Source organism: Antrostomus carolinensis, unplaced genomic scaffold (assembly GCF_000700745.2).
Source record: "Antrostomus carolinensis isolate BGI_N321 unplaced genomic scaffold, ASM70074v2 scaffold32597, whole genome shotgun sequence".
Classification (NCBI taxonomy): domain Eukaryota; kingdom Metazoa; phylum Chordata; class Aves; order Caprimulgiformes; family Caprimulgidae; genus Antrostomus; species Antrostomus carolinensis.
In genome coordinates this window covers 37,782-57,565 of record NW_010325864.1, presented here as the reverse complement: position 1 = coordinate 57,565, position 19,784 = coordinate 37,782, and the positions used below count along the sequence as shown (strand labels likewise).

The 19,784-nt window shown below is 38.6% G+C and overlaps 1 protein-coding gene across 3 annotated transcripts; it reads left to right on the top strand.

Annotated features, from left to right (window-relative positions):
- The first annotated feature begins 995 nt into the window (after window positions 1-995).
- Window positions 996-18,584, top strand: TM6SF1 (transmembrane 6 superfamily member 1). 3 transcript variants are annotated; one of them, XM_029085821.1, is made up of 10 exons: window positions 996-1,119; window positions 2,429-2,526; window positions 3,538-3,641; window positions 4,290-4,372; window positions 5,786-5,883; window positions 6,865-6,894; window positions 10,523-10,627; window positions 12,727-12,819; window positions 13,863-13,982; window positions 17,978-18,584. In XM_029085821.1, the coding sequence occupies exons 2-10, from the start codon at window positions 2,506-2,508 to the stop codon at window positions 18,167-18,169; spliced, it is 846 nt and encodes a 281-aa protein (XP_028941654.1). In that variant the 5' UTR covers window positions 996-1,119; window positions 2,429-2,505; the 3' UTR covers window positions 18,170-18,584. The 3 variants fall into 3 exon arrangements, with proteins under 3 accessions (XP_028941654.1, XP_010169700.2, XP_028941653.1); XM_010171398.1 differs by lacking the exon at window positions 6,865-6,894 and having other exon boundaries at window positions 5,786-5,907; XM_029085820.1 differs by lacking the exons at window positions 2,429-2,526; window positions 3,538-3,641; window positions 6,865-6,894 and having other exon boundaries at window positions 1,014-1,119; window positions 5,786-5,907.
- The last annotated feature ends 1,200 nt before the right edge of the window (window positions 18,585-19,784 follow it).

The following is a 19,784-nucleotide window of genomic DNA, read 5'->3' as shown; positions in this document are numbered from 1 at the left end:
AAGTGAAGTTTCACTAAGGCTGGAATTGTCACCGTCAGTATTATTTGTTGGTACACAGTTTGTTTTCTTGATACACAGAGTGGTACCAGGTATATAATCATATGCCAAATATTTTTAGCATATGCTTCTGGACTTTTACCTAACTTCCCCCTCCTTTTTTTTCCCCCGTTCACAAGCACAAAAGTGAAGACTGAGAAGAAAAGTCTGTCTTAAAAAGAGCTAAATACAATTTGCACACTTAGAGATCTAAACCAATTTCAGACTGATTTTCTTAACTCACGTTTTCTTGGGGAAGGAGACAAATTTACTTTGTGCCAAAGATGTTTGTGCTTTCCTCCACCACCACTTTATATGCATTAACATTAAAGGCCCCGTCTTCAGAGAAGAGGTCTTTTCTGTGGAGCCCACCTGCATTTATTACTAAGCCCCACAAGCGATCTTGCCTTATAGGGCCAGAGAGACCATTGGTAGCACTTCCAAAACTGGAAATTAAACCTAGCTCCATCATAGGCATTCCACACTACCACTCCTATTCCATGGGACTGATGTGTTTTATTTGTGAATACGTAATTTCCCGAGCAGATAATTTATTGCTGAGGTTAGACTAAATGTCCCTAACGATCCTTTTCGGCCTTGGAGTCTCTGTGTTTGTGACTTTCACCTCTCGTTGACCTTTAACTTTTCCATAATTTTTGTTTATTTTTGCAAATACCAGTATGAATACTGATTTCAGTCAGACAGATCTAGACTCCTGGATATGTTGTTTATCTAGCTATTTTAGTATTTTCTTTTTTTAGATGATCACGTGTGAAAAGACAGGCACATAAATTCTGCAAAACTATAAAATGAATACTATGGCAGACTGTGTGATGGACTTTAAAAACAGCCTTTTAAAGTATTAAAAGTTACTTTAAGAGTATGTGGATTAGAAGATAGCTGGTAAGAAAAGCTGAAGAAAGAAAATTCTGTCTCTTTCTCTTTCTTTTAATTCTTTTTCTTTTTAATACTGTTACAGTTCCTGGGCAATCGTTGCAGTTGGATTGCTGGTTCTGGGTTTTATTGCTCTGTTGGCTCGTGTTCTTGTCAAAAGAAAACCACCAAAAGACCCGCTGTTTTATGGTATGTCTTGGTAACAATGAAGCTAAATTCACAAAGTGTTAATTTATATAAATGATAATATGTCATGGTTATTTCAGATTGATCATTTAAAGCATGGCTTCAGAACCCAGTCTGATAAAGTGCTAAGGATCCAAGAAAGAAAGATTGAGGGAAAAGGAGGAGAAATAATGCTTCTTTTGAACCTTTTTGTTCTTTCCAAATAGGAGATCCGACTTAGGGAAAAGCCAGACCTCCTGTTTGAAAAGAATAACACTTGAGTTGGGCTGTGAAGGTGTTTGAAATCTGGTCATACCTGCTCTGTTAAGAACCTCCTTGTAGCAGGACCACAGTAGATCTCTCACACATATCTCATCCTGAGTGGACTCATTTAGGATTTTTGGATCTTTGGATCAATGGCCTCCATGGCTTGGTTCTTCCTGTAACTTAATTCCTTAATTCTCCCATGTTTAGTAGGCTTCTGTGTTAATTCACCTTTGTGATATACAAGAAAGCTCAGACCAACCCAACTCCTCACTCAGGCTGTCTGCAGGCTTCGGCAGACATTTCTATATTGATACTTTGCCATAAAAGAATAGGGGTACTGATTACCTTTTAAAAAGAAATCTTGGATCTAGATTACCTTGTAGCAAAAACGTAGAAGAAAAAACACTGCTGGGTTCTTTTTATGTTTTACAAAATGGGCCCACAGGTAAGGCACGGTACAGACCACCTGTATTTGCCCTGTCTTCCTCCTCATTACAACTCCTAGGCGTCTGTCCCCAGCGTTCTGTGTGAGGCCAGGAACAATCAGTTCAGGAAATAAATAACATAAACCTACCACAAATAAATTTCCTGTCTCAAAGGAGGGACTTGCTAGCCTGCCAGAGAGGTCTCTTATGGACTGCTGTGGCTAATGCAGTTCACCTTGCTCACCTCCAAAAATGGCAAGTCACATTTCCCTCTCCACTGCCTTTTTGTTGTCCTTTCTCCTTTGCAAGACATGACTACAGTCAAGTTTGTCTACTTTGGGTGACCAAGATTTTTGAAAGGCTACCTAGTCCTTTCTGCAGACACTGATTTTCCATGTAGGCTGTGCATACAGCTCTACAGAATTTCATATTCCAAAGAACTTTGTTGACTAACCACTAATTAAAAAATACTAATCTATGTGGGAAAGTCTAATATTGTATGCTGTATATCCGTGACCTCAGAGTAGATGCATCTAGTTCAATAGATGGCTGCCTGGCTGAATTTGTTGGACTGTGAAGTCATGGTGTGATTCCAAGTCTTTTATACATTTATTAATTTTTTTCCCTTTATCTTATTACAGTTTATGCTGTATTTGCCTTTACCAGTGTAGTGAATCTAATAATTGGACTGGAACAGGATGGAATTATTGATGGATTCATGACTCATTACTTGAGAGAGGTAAACAATTGTTTGGCTTACAAATGTAAACAAAATCTTTAGTATGAATAGTCTGTTGTAGTATTTGTCACAGAAAAAACAGCCACTAACATGTTCAAAAGGGTCGTCCTGGATTTGGTCATTGACCTGTTTCATTGTTCTTATGGACAAAACCTTCATTGACATGAAATCACTGATTCATTTGGAAAAAATAACATACCTTTCAAACTCCAGTGTTATTTCATTCAGTTGAAGTAACGCTGTTCTGTATTAACTGCTGTGGGAGTTGAGTAGACTGTGCATGTTTGCAGCAAGCCATAGATACTCAGCACTCGGAAGTGGATGAGTACTGCAGTACCTAAACGTGTTACCAAGAAGGAAACAAAATTGCTGCTTTATTTTTGCCTAATCACTTTACTAAAAGGAATTAAAGTAGAGTTAAAAAATGCTGATGCCAGATACCTAGTCAGCAGAATCTGTTGGCTGCTGAATATCAACATCCACCAAAAATAGCTCAGTAAGAGCTTCATGTGAAAGTCACCAAAGTCATTGAAAAGATTCCATGAACTTTAGTGTGAAATGAGTTGGACCTTTGATATATATTGGTGTAGAAGGTACCCATATGACAATGACAATACCTTGTCATTGATATATTCAATACCGTTGTAGATCTCTAGGTTGCTAAATATATCTTTATTTGTTCCATGTTAAATGTATCTTTATTTTGTAGTTTTTATCACTAAAATATGGAAAAGTATTTCCATAACATAGCAGAACAATGCTGACAATTATACATAGGAGTTTTCCCTTTCATTTTGCTCCCAATTTTGCAGCTGTAGAACTGATTTAATTATACCTGATCCTACTTAAACCAGGTTTGTGCTTGGAAGCGTGCACTGTCAGTCAAAAACTGTACCCCTGGATTGAAAGAACATCAGTTACTTTTCTGAAATTGTTTCCTGCTATTCTTTATTAATTATTTGTTATTCTTCCTCTAATCACTGTATCTTTTTAAAAATAAATGTTCCTTAGGGTGAACCCTATCTGAACACTGCGTATGGCCATGTGATCTGCTATTGGGATGGCTCCGTTCATTACCTGATGTATCTGTTGATGGTGGCAGCTATTGCATGGGAGTAAGTAATTCTGATGGGTGTACTGCTTGCTTGCATTCTCATATGACCTACAAAGGGATTGCTTCTCTCTGCAGTATCTAGGTTTTTCTTTCAGGACTGTTTGATGTCTTAGGTATTGTCAGTATTAACATTTTGTTACTTTTGGGAATTGAAACCTCACCAAGTTACCCTTTCAGCTGAATAAGAGCAGCAAATCCACTGAGTTGCAGTCTCTTCTTCACTCTGCAGCAGAGAGCACAGCCCCTCTGAATGCTTTGTGTTAGGTAAAAGGGAAGCTTAAAGAGGATGCACCTTAAAACCATTTATGTAAAAACTTTTTTTTTTTAAATAACATTTATCATAAGAATAATGTCTTGCTTAGCATGATGATGACGTTCTCTCAGCCATTTTAGAGAAACATAATGGCAAATAACTAAGTAGGCACAAATCCTGCACTGTTCATGTGATAACCTTCTAGCACATGAATGTAGGATTTCTCCATATGCCCTCCTCAGAGGCAAGAATTCACTGGTGAATTGTGGTATAGATTTTAAAACTTTTACTTACTAAGATACAACCATGGCAATCAGTATAATATCTGAGGGTGATTTGGGGTAGGGGATTTTTAGAGATGGTGCAGTAATTGTCTTGTTGTCTTTTTTTAAACAGACAAAGCTATAGAACAATTGGCCTCTACTGGCTAGGTTCCATTATCATGAGCATCATTGTCTTTATGCCTGGAAACATTGTGGGTAAGGACATAATTTATATGATTAACTTTTTCCTGTGAAATGTTTTCTAAATTCAGCATGAGGCTATCAGTATTTTATACAGCAATATTGGTTCCTTTCTATAATAATATGAAAGAGGAATTTGAGGAGTACCAGTACAGAGATGCAAGATATTTAAAAACTTAAATATGAAGTGGGGAGGATGGAAAAAAAAAAAACCCAAACCTTTCAATTTACATTGTTCTCAAAGGAAAAAAAAAATTGTATTTTGTTATACCCATAAGGCTTTAATCCAAACCAGGTTTAATTTAAGCAATGAGACGGTAACTGTCTCTTAGTACCACAAAAAATATAAATCTTATTTTGCATAAAATTCACAATTTACTTAATAGTCTGACTTTCAAGCAGCTTACAAGAGGCATCTAAATCACTTTTAAAAGTGAAATCTGGAAGTTACTCTATTTTCAAAATAAATGTAACATTCCTAGATTTCTGACATAAATCAGTGCATAGCTGTGCTGCTAGCAGTTGGGAATGGGAATAAAAAATTTGACGTCATTATTACTGACAGGTGGTCCTTTAAGGGTGCCACCTCCCCCCCCACCCCCATTAAAGATTTCCTTTTTAGCAAAGCTTCAATTGATGCAAAGTTGATAAGTGTTCAACTGAGAAAAATGTTCAGGTGTCCAAATCCTGCAGACAGCTTTAGCAAAGCTCACTATGGCCCCACTTCTTGTGACAGAGGAGGGATGTTCATGGTGCAGCCTGAGGCCAGTCCAGTTCCCTTCTTTGCAGATACACACATGTGCCACAGAGAAGACAGTCAGCAGATTTAATGCCACAATATCTCTTCCTCTTTCCTTTAGGGAAGGCCGAGAAACTTATTCTCAAGAGCATGCCTTCTGCCTTCCTTTCTGACAGAGAGCAGCCAGTGTAAAAGAGTTTTTCCTGATATACCTGGGCTGCAGATAACTCTCTGACTATATGTTTTCTCCTTACATATTTGTACAGGCCTGTAGGAGAAATCAGGACTTTGGAAAACAAATGCTATATTAGATCTTAAAAAATGGATAAATTAAAATTTTCTATTTTTAAAAGAAGGATTTCTCTATTGGAAGCAGGTTCCATTAAGAGATGTCAAAGATGTCCCATCCTATAGGATTACCTACTGCAGAGCAACAGGGGTGGTTTCCTGTCCCCTCAAAAACCCCCTGATTTCTGAAATGGCTTCCTGTCCAAGCGGCTCTCTGTCACCTCTGACTCCATCACTATTGAGCACATTATTTTCAACAAGATTTGTGTGTTACTTTAACAGCAATTTCTGATGTTTTATATTTACATTACCATAGGTTTGATATTACATAGGATATTTTTTAACCCTTCTGCAACACAGCTTACAAATTCTCATACATCTTACAATTATTTTTTTAACAGGCAAATACGGAACAAAAGTGTGTCCTGCTTTTTTCTTGAGTGTACCATATATTTGCCTTCCCATATGGGCTGGGTTCCGAATTTATAACCAACCTTCGGTGACTCGTGACGCTCCAGTCAAGGTAATATAATTGTATGTGAGTGGTGGATACTGTTAGGAAAACTGATATATGCTTGCTGTTTCTACTGAGTTTTATAGGTCCCTTGGTGACCGTGGAATGTACTGTAACTATTCACTGTTATGACAATTGCTGCCAGCCTGTGTAGATGCTGTAAAAATATCTATATTGCAGGACCATTTCATTATGGTGGGTTAAAGAAAAAGCAAAAGAACCTCTTGTATAAAGAACTCATTTTTAGGTGTAATTGTGTTACTACCCTCTATCTATTCAGTTTCTGACTGTTTAAATTTCTTAGCTGATGAAAATATTGACATATACCAGCTTCATAAAGCAATACAAAATCCTTATAGAAGCTCCACAGTATTCTTCTGCAGATGACTTACAGATTTCATGTAATTTAATAATTTTTTTGTATGTGCATACTGCAATATTAGACTTTACAGGTAAGACATTGTACACTAATTGATATGAAAATTATTTACACACTTTTTACTTAATAAAAAAAAATCTATAAAAATGTTTACTTAAAAGTCCTTAGACCTTTGAGTTTAATAGCTGGGCTGTAATAAGATTAACTGAGCAATCAAAAAATGCAATAATAGTTTATGCATTGTTTTATATTAAAGAAAATGCCTGCAGTACAAAGCACAGAAGAGATCTTTAACTCTGTTGCTATAAGCAAGCCAGTTTATTGCCACAGCACACCATATCAGTTGTAATATAATCAGTTAATATTTTTGCATCACAAGAGCTCCTGAGTCAGTCAGGTTCATTCTGTAACTGAAAACATAGACGCAGATGAAGGAGTTAAGTTCCTATTCCATAACTCGTGGGCAGTGTGCAAGGGGAGTAGCCAATGGCAAAGAGTAACAGCAGATGATGCACTGACGGATTTTCCCAGAAATGTGTGAAAAGGAACATTCAGCCAGCCATTCACGATTCTTCAGTAGGAAAGAGAGGTATAGACAGATGTTTGTATCTCCTGAAGTTTGAGGAAACACTATAGAATCACCATTTTTAGGCCAAGTCCCTATGAGAGGCAAATTGGGGGAGACTTCTGGTGCCAAACCCTCTTCTGCCCTCCTGCACAGGCTTATAAGAAACCACTATCCCATCCCAAAGCAATTGGAGCTGATTTACTTAAAGGCATCAGTAATTCTGGCCAGAAACACATTCTTTAGAGTCATGAGGGTAGAGAAGTTAAATGTAGTTAAAGGTAGTGATGGCGATTTTTGCTATGTGTATTAGTGAGAACATCCTTTGCCTGGAGGATGAAGGTCTCAGTTTGTTTTTCTGTTACTGAGAACACCCCAGAAATTGCTGTTATACTCGATGGACTGCTTAGTTGCTGAAATACAGCCATGTCTCCCATGCTTATCAGGAGCTAAACTGCTTACTTATGTTCAATATTTTACTCTGCTATATATTCCAGAGAAACTCAGTTTTTAAATTTTATTTCAAAACCAGAGTGCATAAGATGATTATTTGAAAATTTAACATTGCACTTCTTACTGAATCCTTTCTTGTAAACCTAAACTTCCTTGTTCAGAAGGTCATAGAAAAAGCCTTGATTCCTTTCACTGGGGCCTCCTACCCTTCCTAAGGAATTTCTTTTTCAGAAGTAATATTTTATATTCACAGCTAATTTATGCTTCATATCAGAGCATAAATACCTGGGTTAAATATCTGTACACTTTAAAATGCCTTTAAATCTTAACATGACTACTCCTGAATTTTTCTTATTTTTTTTATACAACTCTCAGTCCTAAATTAATTATTGTTTCCAGGAAATAATTATGTGTAATGCTACTAATCAGTTAGCTAATTATTGTAAGTCCTGAAAATATTTAGTTCTCTTTCAACAGATCACTTGCAATTAGCTGTAAAGTTATACATTTTTAGCTATCATTATTCAGAGTTGATATTAAAAGATTTAGGAAGAAAATGTAATAATGCTTTTAAACATGAGAGTGCAAGTATATTGAAAAATACTCACATGAAAGCAACGGAGGCAAGGTATAGTCTGTTGGCCAAGGTATTCATTGCTATATAATTATAAACCAGTTAGTTAAAAAAAAAAAATTAAAAATCACTGCATGTCCAGAGATGATGTAATCAAGTTTTGGGTGTTTTCTGACAGAGGTGGGTGCATGGGAGAGGAAAGGAGTTACGCCCTCACTTAGAATCAGACCAAGCTGTGCTGCAGTATTTACAAAGCCCAGTAGATTTATCTACAAGCGTATCAGCTCAGAAAGGTTTAATGTAGTTTAAAATTAATTAACAGAATGAATACACATAAATGCAAATTTGCACATGAATTCTGAAGGGACTGACTTCTCTGGACAGCACACAAGATTATCCCGATTCCTTAAAACTGATCATGTTTTATGAAGTTATGGAAAATAGCTTTTTCCTGGAAGTGAGAGCTATCACAAAGCGTGCCTGCACACTTCCTTGCTACACAAAAGAAACAGCAGGGTTGGCGAGATCCGTGCAGAGTTCAGTGTTGTTTGCAATAAATGGGGAAGCTGTGGCAGGCCACCTCTACTTGGCCAGTGTACTTGACACGTCATTCATGTCAGCATGCATTGATGTGACTTTGCTGTGTAAAAGAAGGGTAAGGCAAAATTACTACGCAGCGAGGTCTGTCAGCAAAGCACGTACTGCCTTTCAAATTCTTCCTTCTGCTTTTTTCAAGCTTCTCATTTTCATTTTGTTTGCATAAATGTATGTCTAGAGAAAAAAAGCGAATTTTCTGTACCTTAGCAATTTCACAAACTCATACTGCACCAAAGGTTGTTTCCACTAATACTAGCCTGTCTCCAAAACCTCTAAGTACAAAGTTCTATTGTAGTTTTGTGATCGCAGTAAATATGCACATTCATTTAATATACCTTTTGAAAGGAGGAATGATACATATGTATAAGCTTCATACTTAGACAAAAGTGGAAAGAAAATATATCAACCTTCAAACTTTCCATTATCCTTAGGTAGTCTACATCTGAAAGTGACTTGCAACTCAGCAGCCATGGGAGGCCTTTGTCTTTCATAGGAACAAATATTAGAATATAGATATTCTTTGCAGGTAATATTATGACTATTCCTATACTAGTACTTCAGATAATGTGAAGTGACACCATACTGCCAAAGCAGACCTGCTATTTGTGTTTGGAAAATAAGGAAACAAAGGTGGCACTTTTTTTTTTTCTGAAAAAGAATCTTTAAAAGAAAAAATAAATAGTTTTATGAAAGGGATGGCCTATGTGCTTAAAATGGCCTTATTTTTGTTAAAGTAGAATTTGGACCTTGCAGTTCTTACTCAGGAATTGTGCTTGTAAGATCAGTTCTCCTGTTTCAATAACTTTATTGTGAGTATCTTGATCCTGAGTGCTTTTAACTGTGCCTCTACATCCTAATTATTGTTTTGTGCTTTGGAGACAATTCCACAAGTGTATAAAAGGAAGGAAATCAGGTTTTTCTTTTGCTGTCTGCATGCCAACACATGGCTAATAAAAAGGAAGGGGAAATGAGTAACATATAAACGGGGAAGTTTTCCCTCTGAACTACAGACCGATACTCTGATGTGCTTATAACTTTGTCTGTGACTACACAATGCTGAAAGTCTACCTCAAATTATTCCTGTGGGTCTTGTAAGCTTTACCATGTTGGCAAAGCGATGACTTTGGTTCCTCCAAGTCATCTTCCACCATCCATCGTAGATATTTATATGGCCTTTGCTACCATAGCATGTGAACCCTTCACATCTGCCCACACAATGCGGCCAGGGGATTCCTGTTCCGAGGCTGAGGAAAGGAGGCACAGAACAGATCAAGATCCAGATGCTGAAAAGTGCTTCAGTGCCCATTAGGGGAATCCACAGCATACAGTAATAAAAGAACAAAAGGAGGATTTTCTACATGCTGCATACACATAACACATTTCATTCTCTATTTCTGCATTACATACTAAGATGTATTATTTGCTCACTGAACTCAGCAGAGAACTAAACTGGCCACATGAAAGCTTTTTATGCCACTGATACTCCATTAATTTGATTGTGTCACAGGCTGCTGAAAACCAGCATTCATTGTCAATAATGAGATGGACCTTCATTTTGCTGTCCTCCAAACAGTCCTTTTACAAATTGTATTCAATTCAAATGCAAATGTTTGAGACAAACCTCTGTTTCCAGAGCTTTTCTACATAGACATCCGGGAAAATTAATTCATTCCGATTAACAAAAGATGCAACATTGAAGAAGTTAGTTATGCTGCTTTAAAGCCTTATGTGATTTCAGAGTTAGTGTTCATTTGATTTTGGTTGCTTTGGAAGTAAGTTCATCTGCACTGAAATGGCTTTAGCTGGATCTGTCCATTTCTAGAGTTTGCTCAGATTAATCTTCCTCACTGCATCCTATAAAGTCTGAAGTCACCCTTTTAGATAGGGAAATCTTTCCATCTCTGAAATCAGTGGGTAGGTAGGTTAAGGTAACTGAGAACTCACTGCTTCTATCACAATGTATCACCAACTCACCCTTCTTGTAGTTACTGATCTGGAGTTAAGTGCATGTCATGTGGAACTGGGGTGTACTTACTGAACATGTTCTGTATTGCAGGTGGTTCAGGAAGTCCAGAAGAAAGGACTCTTAAGACGACCAATAGATTTAATGTTAGCTGCATACCTCATTCTAGCAACGGGGTTTTGCATATTTAGGGGCATGGTAAGTTGAAGATATTTTAATATTCTGGCCTCTAGTTTTCAGTCAAGCTTTAAAATTTGAAATCATTGTGTCTGTGTGAAAAAGTATGTCCATTTTGGTTAAGGGAAATGCTGTGACTTTCAGGGTTGGAATAGGTCTTAGATATCTAAAGGACAATTTGATTATTTATGATAAATAATAGTGCTTGGCTTCACCATTTTGCCCTGAGTGAAGTATACGTTCCAAAAAAAAGCAGGTACACAGTCACAAGAGTAAATAGCATCCCAAGTGCAGATCAACATGACCTAAAACTGTTTTCATTGGTTTGATATTACATTTATGTCCAAGAACATGGAGACAAACCAACTAAATTAAATATGTACTCATGGTTTTCTAAACAGGGATGCATAGTTAAAATTATATAGGAAACCAAGTTAATTTACACTACATGAGACAGAGAATATTTCCACCTGAAAAGAAAAAACAACCCAAACTTATTCACGTTACCTAAAAAAAACCACATGATGTTTCTACTCACCAAGAGCTGACTTTTTAAAAAAGTTTACTTGTTAAGCATAGTTTATTGAATTAAAATTTCTGAGGGAATGAATCAGTACTGAAAATAGAAAGTACTGCAAGTAGATAAATCCAGTAGTAGCTAAATCTAGTCCTTTGTCAGCTCTAAAGCATTTTCTGTCTTAGGGAGAAGGGAATTTGTATGTCATCCCTGACCAGACCTCAAATGTTTAGGTGTCTTAGACAGCCACCTGCTTGCTTGATTTGTAGATCTGATCCTGTCTAGAATAATTCAAGTAAGAGGTGACGATAAGTACCCAAGCAACATTTTATTTACCTAGCACAGATTGTCCTTTCGTAGTTCTGCTGCTCACATTACTCGTCATCTTCTGCTGTTTCTCTGAAAACTTACCTCAAAAATATTTTTTTTCTTCTAACTTGTCACAGATGGCTTTATTTCTTATAGATCATGCTACTTCAGAGCACCACTGAGGCAGGTTAATCATGTTTTACCTGTAATTTCAATGTGGGAAATGTTGATCTCACGCTCTAACATCTAACTTGGCTCTGCTACACCACTTCTTCATTTCTCAGAGGAATTTTTTGTTGATTTTGAGTGTAGTCAATTCCTTATTATTTCTTTTAGCAAAGAGGAACTGCTTACTGGCCTTATACATACAGAGATCAACTGCACATCTCTGTAAGATGAAGTAACCATGATTTTGTGAAAAAGCTAATAAAACTTAATCCACTGTAGTCCACTCAGACCTGCTTCTTGGATGCCCATGTTGGAAAAGAACAGGGAGTAATATCCATTGTTTGTAAATCTCTGCATTTCCCCATCAAAGTCACACAACAAATACACATGAAATTAAGTTGTGCAAAGCTTACTGTTCAGTTCTGCAGCTTAGGCATTAACCGTGCCTTGCCATAAAACACTTAGGAGTGACAGCTGTTGACAGAGATTGCTAGCTCATTTTAGAGTAGTATTTTTCTAGTAGTTTTAAGGGCTACTATGAAAAGGATCTACTTTTGCAACTGGGTCTCTCTTCATATTTATTGGGAACTTTGTTCTTTCTATAGGAATGTAAAATCCAATAATCTCTGCTTTGCTATTATTATTATTTTAATTAACACCTGTCTCTCTGCATTGTTCTCCACTGCTACCTTGCCACAATGCAACTCTTCTCTTGGACTATATTCATTGCTTGCTATCCTAAAATTGGGTGTTTAACCTGGTTTCCACTGTTTGAGCAATTTTCCATTGGAAAGTTCATTTGCTGGGATCAAAGTCTGTTTATCAGAGCAAATCAATACTTTTATTACAGCATAGCCAACTAACTGAATTCTCTTCCAGTCAAAATCTTTAAAGCAGGCTGTCAGCATTTCCTTGCAAACCCTCTGAGCAGGAGCTGAGAGGAGGCTGCATTTCAGCTTTTTAATTGGTGATCAAATGGATCACCTCTGCAATACATTTTGCCCAAGACTCAAGGGTAGCAGTGCTGCAGACCACTGGTGGATCTGCAGGGCTGGTAACTGGTGTCAGGTTCGCTCATTTCAGAACAAATTCTTTGTTCACGGGAAGTTTTAAAAATTCTTCTTAGATTGCTCTGGATTGCCCTGCGGATCTCTGCCGGCTATATATTCAACTTCACGAGCCTTATATAAAAGATCCTGCTGCCTATCCTAAGCTTCAGGTAAAGCATTGACTGTGGAGCATAGAGTGTTACGAAGTGATTTGTTAACTGGCACAAGCCATGGGTTTCACAGATGACAACATCAATAAGGGAAGTATTTGTTCATGGCAAGTTAAACAGTATTTTGTATTTTTTAACTAGAGCCATCACAGGCTACCAGCTCTTCGCTGTGATAATATTAACCTGGATTCAAATCAGTTACCTAGAGTTACACATCCTAATTACCAAGGCTTCTTTTAATATATCCCGGATAACATATCTGCATGTTTTTTATGATCATTCCCCTTTCTTAGAAGGGCAAAGTAGACAGACTTTCAGTCTGGAATAATGAAGCAAAAAGGAGTATAGTAGGACTAGATTCCTTAAGCTCATGTTATGCTTCTGTCACCAGTGACACACACTCCTTAAAACATGATTTTTTTATTTTATTTTATTTTTTTAAACACAAACCCTATTTACACCAGCACTGCCGAGGAGGGAAGGCTGTGCTTTAGTTTGTAGTATTTGCAAGGCTGCCATTCTTTTGCGACCCTGGCTGCTGCTTGGGGGCAGGGCCTGAAGCAGTAAGAGGATTCACAAGTGAGGCAGTGAGCAGAACCCAGATCTCTCTGCTGGACCTGGTCTTTCTGGGAAAGGGGTGGCTTGGGTGTATCTCACACCTCCCAGCTGAAAGTGCAGTGGAGCTTGAAAAATGGACACCCATGTTGGGTTGGACACTGAGTTAGGTCAAGCTGTGCTTATTGGCATGGTATCAAGATGGCAAGGGGTAGGAAAACATGTCCTGGGATGAGATGGCTGTGGATGGGGCAAAGAGACAACTGCCATCAATATTAGTGGAGGCCTTAGGGTAGCTGGATCCAGTCTGCAGCATCCAGGTGTGAAATTCTTTTCTCAGAGAAGTTAGAGGTGCAAAAAGGCCTGGGAATCATTGCTGCCAGGAGTGTAGTTTTGAGTAGTCTCAAGTCCTCAGTCAGCAGCTGGCTGATTTTTAAATACATCTCCCTCACACTGCAAAGCAACTAATATTTCTGTTTAAAATGCAGATGCTGGCATACATGTTCTACTCTGTGCCATACTATGTGATTGCTCTGTATGGCCTACTGGTGCCTGGTTGTTCCTGGATGCCCGATTTAACCCTTATACACGCTGGAGGACTAGCTCAGGTATTTCTTTGTAAAATGTTCACTCTTGAATTACAAGTTAATAAGTAGAGATCTATGGAAAAATTAAGGGCCTCGGGGCTTGATCTTTGCATGCAGGTTTTATGCCATTGTAACTCAGATCACCTTTAATTTCTGTAAAAAACTAATTTAAGAGAGTGGAGAATCAAATCTAGTATTTGCCTCTAATGACTGCATTTTTGCTTCAGCAGACTTCTCTCTTTCTGCTGAATCTTTTTATTGGGCTCATTTAAACCTTAGTAAGCACCATACACTCTTTAGCTGAGACCAGGAAGGAAGCCTGTATTAAAGCTGTAACAGTTGACCATGTGAAAAAAAAAACAAAAAACAAACAAAACCCAACAAAACAGTAAGATACATTGTTTCCATAATATTTTTTTGGCCAACTAGGTTGCCTGAAAAGGATAAATGGAAAAAAGTATCTACTAGTCACACAAAATGAACAACATCAGTTGACAATGTTGATAAAACACTGGGAACCTCCTGAGCCACAAACCACAGTAACACTAAGACATGGCTTGTGTTGTCACAGGCAGACCAGTGATTATACTTTCTTAACCCATTCTGTTCTGATTCTCCTAAATAAACAACTGTAGTTAGCTACTAGATGGCACTGATGGTTATGAGAAGACTGGCCAAACCAAAAACTTCAAAAGGAACTAGTAAAAGACTTCTCATGACATATAGATGAGTGTTTCGCAACTGAGACAGTGACAATTGATTTGTACTCTACATAGGAAATGAAATGTGCTCTGAGCATCCAGACAGTGCAGAAAACATGCACATAATCCTGCAACAATAATGAGACCATAAGGACATGGTGATAAGCGTAGTTCAGGTACCACTGTTAGACAAACACAGACCACCACTTTGTTCCCCAGGCCAGAGACAGCAATCATGGATACAAACTACAACCCAGCTTAACTGCCCAGTAAGGACATGGGAGTGACAGTTTATTTTCTGTTTGTGAGCCATTATCACAGAGAATAGACTACTTTGTTTGTTTTTAAAACACACCAGTTTATAGAGAACCTTGAATCAAATTGTATCAAAACAGAATCTGGAAAACATATTAATGAGGAGGTTTAAATGCTCAGAAGTTATCATAAATATCATACAACTGTGTTTGGCCCAAATCTAATCTAAAAAAAGCACAAACTGGCTAAAGTAGGCAAGCCAGAGTCAGGAACCTCTCCCTACTGACAGATTACTCAGGTTTCAGGAATTCCTCAGTCAGTCAGGAAAGTAACTGCTCCTTCAAAGATTACTTAGCACAAGGAAAAGTAAACCAGAAGTCAGTGTGCTGGCTATCACAACCTTGCAAATTTATCAAGAAGCTCAGCTCCCCAGATTGGAGGTGATTTTTGTTTGGTTGGTTTCGGTTTGTTGGGGTTTTTTGTGTGTTTAAAATGGGACTGCCCGATAGCAAACTGGCCAAGGCTTTGAGGTTAACAGAGGCTATATGTTAAACAAATAAGGCTACCTTATAAGTTTACCTGCAGCATCTCACTTGGTTTATTTCTCAGCCAAGGTCTAGGGGCTTGACTCTCAAAACTCTCCACTTAAGAGAGGGTTCAGTAACAGAAAGCATCAAGGAATGGCTTATTTGCTGAGAGGATCTGATCATGGTGAGGTAACCCAACAGAGCCAAGGTTGCTCTCACTTGCCACAATGCCAGCCTACTGCATAACAGGCACAGAGACGTGCAGTAACTAACAGCTCTTGTTTTACTGCTTAAAATGATGGATTTGGTGCAAGCCTGGCTGCTACTTGAAGGAAGAACAGGACTGGGCTACTGGTGAGAGAGAGCGAGATCCACTTTTCAGACTCACCACCTGCACCAAGGGTGGTGGAGGGGAAGCAGAAGCAGAGTACAGTCATGGAAAGGAAACACATGAGATTAAAGGCATAACACAATTTCCACATTAGCAAATAAAATTGAAAAAAAAAAGTTACTTTAACAGGCCTAAATATCCTCCCTGTTAATGAAAGGAAAAGCAACGTGTTATATTGAAAAACAAGTCTAATAAACAGTAACTTCATTATACAGTGCTTCATTAGCTAGTAAAAATCTTCATGGGCTACAAATAGAACAAGATGTTTCTGCTTTTTCTCTTTATAATTCTAAAGCTCACTAATGTGCCACAACTCTTGTAAGAGACAAGACCACAAATAAGGCTTACATCTTCAAAGACGTCTAGGAGGCTCTGGGAATTCTGAGTCTCTCCGAAGCAGCCACTTACAGCTTTTTCTGGCATTTTTACTATGAACTTTATAAATAAAGTTATATATATATAAATTTACTGTCAACTTACTATGATGCACAGCTGGCCACTCTTGGAGACAGACAGGTCTGGCAATCCTCTGTAGAGAAGTAGGTAGCTTAGCATCTTGTTCACCCCCATGGAGGCTCTAAGGTTCTACCAGGAGGCTGTTAGTGTCTGGGTAAACATCAGACACCCCAAACCTCCTACCTGAAGCCTGATGGTGGCTGGCTCTCTGCTTGGGGAACTGCTACCTCAAATAGCAGAGGACTTTGCTGCTGAGCACTAACGTGCTGGCTGCCTGGGCTGAGATGGCTCCCGAGGCGAGGTAGCAGGGATCCAAGCAAGACCACCCAGGTGCCAAAAGCAGTTCCTGGCTGAGACAGGTGAGAACAAAGAGGCTGCAAAAGACAGAGTGAATTATGGGGCTGATATAAAAAGGCTGCTGATAGCGTGCCCCTGAACATCTGTTAACTGTGTAATAGCTATTTACAGAAACATGCTAAGTGGCACTCTGCTGAAGTGTGTTTGTATTTGATTTCTTTGATTACTCAGGTTTGCTAGATCAGCTCTCTCTGTTAAGTGGAGGTGGTTAGAATCACCTGAAAACTGATTTCCTTTTCTGTTTTCATGTTGGGTCTCAGCCTAACCTTTTGCTAGAGGGGTGTGGACTAAAACACCTGCACTGTATTTCATTTTCTACTTTACTAACTGTGAACAAAACTGTGTTTTTTGTGAGTCCAAAATAAGCCCTGCTGAAGCCAGAACAGAGGATGTGATTTGGCTGTAGGGTACTTCTCTGCGTTACTAAACTCCTGGTGTCCCTTACTCCTGCTCTGCATAAGATCAAACTGATGTTTATGTTCTGAGATCTCCTCCACTGCAAACTAACTAAATTTAAAAAAAAATGGACACACAATAGTTAATGTGAACAAGCTGTGGCTTGAAATAGCAGGTAACAGATGGAGACAAAAGACAGCGACTACCCTGACGCTTCTATCTTTAAATGTTTGTTTATGCTAAAAATATGCTTCAGCCCAGCAAGCTTGTCTTTGCATATAACCTTCACTGTAAACTTAACCTATACTTCAAAAGCACCCCCAGCCCAAAAGCCAAATATCACAGACGTTTTCTGAAGTCATCAGGAGTTCTGGGCTCAGAATCTGGAAGACTGGGCTTCAGATTTAAAAAAAAACAAAACCAACCAAAGAAAAAACCCCTAACACAGCTTCCAAGATTTTATTTTCTAGCTTCATGCAGAGTGAGTGAGTGTCTGCTTCCCTTTGATGCCAAACACAACATTCCCAGGTGGATGGACGCGAGTCCTACTGCCACTGCTGGGCTCAGGCTTAGGCGTGCAGATCTCTGCAGTGATGCACACTCCAGGGGAAGGCACATGGTCCCTGATGCATGAATAGTCCTGTAAACCAAGGGTGAAATCCTGTACCTGATGTAAAGATCAGCGCCACTATGTGCATAAAATACACCTCCCACCATGGAACTGACAGTTCCTCTTATACCAAGATATTAATGACCTTAGTTTAGACTGTATTCTTATACCACTGTGCAAAAGTACGATGGATAATTCTGGAATAAAAAGGCTGGCTTGGAAAATGTCCCTGGAGATGCACAGTTGCATGAAGATTATGCTGTCTTTCCAAAATATCCATCAGTGTTACCTTTTTTAATATGTATGTTATATATACACCACAGGCTCAGTTTTCCCATATTGGTGCTTCTCTTCATGCTCGAACTCCTTACATCTACAGAGTCCCCGAAGAAGCAAAACAGTATTTTCTGATATTGAACATAACGTACGGCATCCTTCCCCAGCTGCTGGCTTACAGGTGTGTCAACAAGCCAGAGTTTTTTATGAAAACAAAACAAGAAGAAAAAACGGAGTAGCACAACTGGTTTTAGCTCCTCTTTTTGGCGATGTATATAGTTGGGTTGGGATGTAACTGAACTGCTCGAACGGAACCCAGATGAAGCGTGTAAGATGTGTAAGATTGCACAGTTGTGTAAAGTTGCATGGTCTGTTTTGTTTCTCCTACTCAAAAAGGGAAAATAAAGACAACTGCCTTCAGTACAGCTTCTCACCATCTTGACTTTGCGCTGCAGTGGAGTTGCTAGTTTCCATAGCTATTTTTAAGTAAGCTGCTTTGACAGTTTTAGAAATACTGCATGAAGTTAAATAATAATAATGATGTCAGTGTTTAGCCTCCGCACACTGAAAAACATCAGTGCTAGCAGTGCTTATACAGAGCTACTGTAGAATGTGAAGGTCAGTATTTTGAAGTGTCAAAAATTAACATACATAACTCTGTCACATGCACACGTTTTATTTGTCAAAAAGTATGTCTGTGGGTCAGCCTTGTTAAAAACCCCAAGAAATCTTTTAAGAAGCAATCGACTCTTACGGTAAGACTCCATATATGATAAGCAAATCATATAGGTTTGTTAATTCTTTTAGGGATTCACTTTGACAAGGACCACTTGTGTCCTTGAAATTAAGCACGTGCTTATTAGGACTTCTGAACTGGGCAGGGAGGGCTCGTGAGCCTGAACAGTCAAGCAGGCCTTAGGCTGTAGCATGCATTTTCAGAGAGGAGGGGGTTTGGCCGTGTTCTTCTCTGCAGCTACTTTTGCTTTTGGGTCAGAAGCAAGTAGCAGCAAATACAACGACCTTGGTTTGTATAGTTTATGTTTCTGTTTGCAATGACAACTATTTCTGTGACTTCTGTGTGTATTTATAGCAGAAGCAGTACATTTAGGACCTTTCTCGCAGATGAAATTAGCTGATACATTTTAACTGGAAACACTTTATTTTGGGATGTTGATTTTTGGGTGTTTTGATTTAGAGAATTTTAAATGTCTTTTTAAACCTAATCAGTAATTAGAAAACATCAGCTCACGCACCTGCGTGTTGCACCCTGCAGAAGGGGACTTTCAGAGCAGCAGGAAATGCACGCGGTAACGCTCTCCCGATGAACACTGAGGTGTAGCTCACAGCAGTGCTCGGAAGAGAGAGCCCACGGTTTAACACCCCCAGCCACAGGGGGAGGTCCAAAATAACCACAACATGTCTCAGCATTTACCAATGCTTCTGGGTAAAAAGGAACTTAGCAATGATTTCCTCCAGCGCCCAGCCTCCCTGGCATGGGCTGCTTCCAGCTACGCTGGAATTCGGGATAGCTCCATCCCAGCACGTCCTCCCAAGAAAACAAACCCAGAGCTGTTGGGCTGTCACAGGACACACTGTCTCCCAAAAAGGTATTTGAGCCTCTGATGTTACTTCTAATGTTTTTAAAGAAACTTTGAATACATTCAAGGTGAATTTAATAACCTCCTGTTATCCAGAAAAGGCAAAGTACAGAAAAAAATAAAAGATCTCACCTGCACTTGTATCTATTATGGTCAACTCATGTTAACAGAATGTTTTGCTTTAATACTTGACTTACATTAATACCTCACATTATTACACGTATGAAGCCAAATATGACGCTAACTTAGTTGCTTA